This window comes from Oncorhynchus keta, chromosome 29 (assembly GCF_023373465.1).
Source record: "Oncorhynchus keta strain PuntledgeMale-10-30-2019 chromosome 29, Oket_V2, whole genome shotgun sequence".
NCBI lineage: Eukaryota > Metazoa > Chordata > Actinopteri > Salmoniformes > Salmonidae > Oncorhynchus > Oncorhynchus keta.
In genome coordinates, this window is record NC_068449.1 from 7,291,603 (window position 1) to 7,297,409 (window position 5,807).

Genomic DNA, 5,807 nt, shown 5'->3' on the forward strand with positions numbered 1-5,807 from the left:
AGAGTCAATACTTAGTAGGAACACCTTTGACAGCAATTACAGCGGTGAATGTTTCTGGGTAAGTTTCTAAGAGTTGGCATACCTGGATTGTACAATATTTGCAAGCTCTGTCAAGTTGGTTGTCGATCATTGCTAGACAGACAGATTTAAAGTCTTGCCATAGACTTAAGCCGATTTAAGTCAAAACTAACTAGGCCACTATATTTGGACTTGTGTTTTAGGTTATTGTCCTGCTGAAATATGAATTTGTCTCCCAGTGTCTGTTGGAAAGCAGTCTGAAACAGGTTTTCCTGTAGGATTTTGCTTGTGCTTAGCTTTATTCTGTTTATTTTTTAACTCCCTGGTGCTTGCTGATGAAAAGCAAACCCATAACATGATGCAGCCACCACCATGTTTTAAAATATGAAAGGAAAGGGGGAAACCTAGTCAGTTTTACAACAAAGCATTCAACTGAAATGTGTCTTCCTCATTTAACCCTCTGAATCAGAGAGGTGAGGAGGGCTGCCTTAATGGACATCCCGGGGAACAGTGGGTTAACCGCCTTGCTCAGGAGCAGAACGACAGATTTGTACCTTGTCAGCTCAGGGATTCGATCCAGGAGGAGTGGTACACAGTGATCTGTTGTACTGGATTTGCCCCAAACATAACACTTTGTATTCAGGACAAAGTACATTTCTTTGCCACATTTTTGTCTGTTTTACTTTTGTGCCATAGGAATTTAGCCTAGAAAGGTGATTCTAACATGTTGTGACTTGTTTTCACTGTCGTTATGGGGTATTGTGTGTACATGGGTGAGAAAATACATATTTTTGGTTATGAATCATTTCTGAAGGCATTGTATGTGTTGGGCTTTATAGATTGTCCAACACATTGGGCTTAAACTGAGATTATTCTTGACAGAGTGATGTATATTTTTCTAGGCCTAAATTGTTCCTTGACTAGCACCATTCATTCCCACTGTCGATAATTCTAATGTTGTAACTTTTAATAGTACCTGTATCCACTGGTGGATTGGGAGAGAGCCAACATCTTTTTTTTTGCAGCAGTGTTGCCTGCCGATTGATTGAGATATTCAAGGTGCTATCGTCGTTAAGTAACATAGCAGATGCAACACATTGAATATTTACATTCGTGCACCTCCAAATGTAATTTTGTATCTTTGTCCCCAAAGCATTTAACTCCAACATCATATGAAGCATTTATGTAATCAAAACAAGTACACAAAATATCTTCTCAGCCTGTCTTAACCTTAAACCCTGAAAATAAAGTCTATCCCAAACCCCTATTCTTTCCCCAATCATTTCCCCCATAGGAATGGCTGAACGAACCTGAGGTAACTAATTTCTGGCATTTATGACAGCAAGCTGGCTAGCTCTATAAGGATCTAAGATAGCACAAGAACCAACGATAAAGAAAGCAAATTACAGGCGACAGTACCTTTCAACAGGCTGCATGTGGTATATTGTAGTCAATTGAGCCCCGAACAAACATCCTGTTGTTTTGAAACTGACAGACAAACAGGTAATTTATGACTGAAAGGTGCTGAAGTGTCTTTAGAGACTAGATGGATCTGTAAAGATATGCGCTGCCACTTTTGTCTTTATGCTAGTTTTCTTGGACCTGCACAAAAGAGCCTTTTAGCCAATTCACACAAACAGGAAGTAGTGCCAATAATAAACAACACATTCCTCTTCAAAATTCACACACCACAGACCGTGAAAAGACACACACGGGCACCAGTCCTGCCAAATGACATTGGCGAGTTGTTGTTTTTGTCGGCGAGGTAAACATGACAACAAGCGTCTTGGAAAACAACATTCAAATTTGTCAGTGACATAAAACTCCAGAAGAACTTTGTGTTACGGCACAGAAATGACACGACGGAAAACCGCAATAACCTATTTGCTTGTTTGTTTCTTTGATGTTCATTACAAAAACACGTAGGCAGCATTAGATACCAGTAGAACTATGCTGTCCCAGTGGTGTAGCGCAGTTTCTCGGGGCCCTCACAAGGTACGAGCAAAAACATGACATGAGGCAGAGCTAAACATTTTATACATAGTGATCCTGTTAAATTACTTAGGAAGTATATAAATCTCGCTAAGTACTAATCTAATTCCTAATTCCATGGCTGAGAGGAGATTTTGCAGTTTTAAAGCTACACTACATGGCCAAAAGTATGGATAAATTAAAAGTATGGATAAATTAGTGGATTTGTCTATTTCAGCCAGACCTGTTGCTGAATAGTCGTATAAAATTGAACACACAGCCATGCAATCTCCATAGGATAACATTGGCAGTGGAATGGCCTTACTGAAGCGCTCAGTGACTTTCAACATGGTATCGTCATAGGATACCATATTTCCAACTAGTCAGGTTGTCAAATATCTGCCCTGCTAGAGTTGCCCCAGTCAACCCGTAAGTGCTGTTATTTTGAAGTGGAAATGTCTTGGAGCAACAACGGCTCAGCCGCGAAGTGGTAAGCAACACAAGCTCACAGAATGGGAGCGTCAAGTGCTGAAGCTGTCCTCGGTTGCAACATTCACTACAAGTTCCAAACAACGTCAGTACAAGAACTGTTGGCCGGAGGATTCATGAAATGGGTTTCCATGGCCAAGCAGCCGCACACAAGCTTAAGATCACCAAGTGCAATGCCAAGCGTCGGCTGGAGTGGTGTAAAGAGCGCCGCCATTGGACTCTGGAGCAGTGGAAACATGGAGTGATGAATCACGCTTCAACATCTGGCAGTCAGACAGACAAATCTGGATTTGGCGGATGCCAGGGGAACGCTACCGAATGCATAGTGCCAACTGTAAAGTTTGGTGGAGGAGGAATAATGGTCTGAGGCTGTTTTTCTTGGTTCAGCCTAGGCCCCTTAGTTCCAGTGAAGGGAAATCTTAACGCTACAGCATACAATGAAATTCTAGACTACTCTGTGCTTCCAGCTTTGTGCCAACAGTTTGGGGAAGGCCCGTTCCTGTTTCAGCATGACAATGTCCCCGTGCACAAAGCGAGGTCCATACAGAAATGGTTTGTCGAGATTCGGTGTGGAAGAACTTTACTGAGCTGCACAGAGCCCTGACCTCAACCCCATCGAATACCTTTGGGATGAATTGGAACACTGACTGCGAGCCAGGCCTAAATCACCCAACATCAGTGGCCCGACCTCACTAATGCGCTTGTGGCTGAATGGAAGCAGCAATGTTCCAACATCTAGTGGAAAGCATTCCCAACAGTGTAGGCTGTTATAACAGCAAAAGTGGGGGACCAACTCCATATTGATGCCCATGATTTTGGAATGACCATGTATGTAATTTTCTGTAATTTCACAAAGTAATATTTCATGGCTTATGACGTGTTCATATGCTATCTGGGAGGCCCGACCTCCTCCCCCCCACCCCGCCTTGTGGGGGCTGCATGCTACGCTACAGGAGGGTTCCCACTGTTATCATGCTAATTCCAGCAGAGGTCAATAGTATTTATCAAGGACAGACAGTACTGTAAAATTGTGCTACCAAAACCTTGTCAACACTTTTATCATAACTTATTTCAGCCGTGAACGCAAAACAAAAGTCCCATTTTCTACCATGATAAATCTCAATAGAAATTTGAAGAAATGTTATTGCCATTTTATGCCATTCACCTGACCATCAGTTAGGACAATGGCTTCTTGAATGACAAACTGTTTGCAAATGATTGTGCTCATCACTTGTTCTTTACTGCATTTGACACAGGCTCAGCCACCAGTGAGGATCCTTACTGCTCAGAATATATGGAATCAATATATTCCAAGATGCATTGGGAAAACTAAGCTTTCGCTCACGCACACACACACACACACACACACACACACACACACACACACACACACACACACACACACACACACACACACACACACACACACACACACACACACACACACACACAGGTCTGGGAACAGTCTTACACGTAACCTTATCAGGTTAAAATAAACAATGATTGTCTTTGATCCATAATAGCTATGTCATAATGTTGTCCATCAGGCAAGATCGGAACTTATTCTGTGCAAAAATATATACAATCTACGTTTAAAAAAGTACAATACATTTTGTTTACGTGACATTTAACATTCTATGTACATAAGAGGCATACAACACAGATATAATTTACCTTGAAATCTCCTTTAAAAATCTTAGCCAAAGATATGTAACAGTAGAAAAGACAGTCCATAACATCCCCCATGACTACAGTATATATCTATCAACACAGAGGGACACTTGAAAAAATAGTTTTTTTTTTCATATGAACACTGTAACTTGAATTCTGAAAGTTTGGCGTGATACAATTGGCTTGGAAAGACAACACCTGTCTTTCCTACATCAACAAATCAAAAACTATTTAAAACAAAACCCCTGAGGGCCCAGTGTTTATCCTGACCACATTACCTGACCAGGAAAAACGCCATAAGAAATCACAGCGATATCTAGAGTCATGAATCACAGCGATAACTAGAGTCATGAATCACAGCGATAACTAGAGTCATGAATCACAGCGATATCTACAGTCATGAATCACAGCGATAACTAGTCATGAATCACAGCGATAACTAGTCATGAATCACAGCGATAACTAGAGTCATGAATCACAGAGATATCTACAGTCATGAATCACAGCGATAACTAGAGTCATGAATCACAGCGATAACTAGAGTCATGAATCACAGCGATAACTAGAGTCATGAATCACAGCGATAACTAGAGTCATGAATCACGGCGATAACTAGAGTCATGAATCACGGCGATAACTAGAGTCATGAATCACAGCGATAACTAGAGTCATGAATCACAGCGATAACTAGAGTCATGAATCACAGCGATAACTAGAGTCATGAATCACAGCGATAACTAGAGTCATGAATCACGGCGATAACTAGAGTCATGAATCACGGCGATAACTAGAGTCATGAATCACAGCGATAACTAGAGTCATGAATCACAGCGATAACTAGAGTCATGAATCACAGCGATAACTAGAGTCATGAATCACAGCGATAACTAGAGTCATGAATCACAGCGATAACTAGAGTCATGAATCACAGCGATAACTAGAGTCATGAATCACAGCGATAACTAGAGTCATGAATCACAGCGATAACTAGAGTCATGAATCACAGCGATAACTAGAGTCATGAATCACAGCGATAACTAGAGTCATGAATCACAGCGATAACTAGAGTCATGAATCACAGTGATAACTAGAGTCATGAACCACAGCAATAACTACAGCTATGAGTTTTCCCTGGTTAGGTCATATGGTTGATGAAAACTCCATGCACTAACCATACATATCTGATGGTAAGTAGGGAAACCACCATCAGATCAGTTCAGTGGCTCATATGTAGAAGTAATTCTCTCGGCTAGCAGGACTAGTAGCTAAGTCGTCTGTGCTGCTCTCTGCAGTCACTGACTGCTCGGACTGTGGCTCTACATCAGAGTCTCCTGCTGTCTTCATCGTACTTGACAACGATGGCTCCGCGTCTACCAGCATCTCCCCGTCGCCAAGGCTCAGTCCACACGCGGCCTCTGTTTCCAAGGCAACCACCTCCACCATTGCCCCAGAAGACGCTCCAGGGGGCGTGTCCTTTGTCTTGTCATTAGCCCATTGGACAGCCAGTTTCTCGATCTCCAGGTGTAAGTCTTTGTTATGTTCTTTCCACTGGCGGTACTTCTGGGACGTCAGCTCAGAGTCCTCCAGCACCTTGTTGATGAGTTGGAGCTCTGCCTCTTTATCCTAGAAGCACATTGAGAACAGATGGCCATTTGCAT

The 5,807-nt window shown here is 42.1% G+C and overlaps 1 protein-coding gene across 2 annotated transcripts in view; it reads right to left on the reverse strand.

The window, feature by feature from the left end:
• Positions 1–1,186: 1,186 nt before the first annotated feature.
• LOC118362130 (connector enhancer of kinase suppressor of ras 2-like) overlaps positions 1,187–5,807 on the reverse strand; it is an 87,021-nt gene continuing 82,400 nt past the window's right edge. For both annotated transcript variants that reach the window (XM_052485840.1, XM_052485841.1), the window contains exon 20: positions 1,187–5,772. In XM_052485840.1, coding sequence (XP_052341800.1) covers positions 5,374–5,772 — 399 coding nt within the window. In that variant the 3' untranslated portion in view covers positions 1,187–5,373. The remainder of the gene's footprint in view (positions 5,773–5,807) is intronic.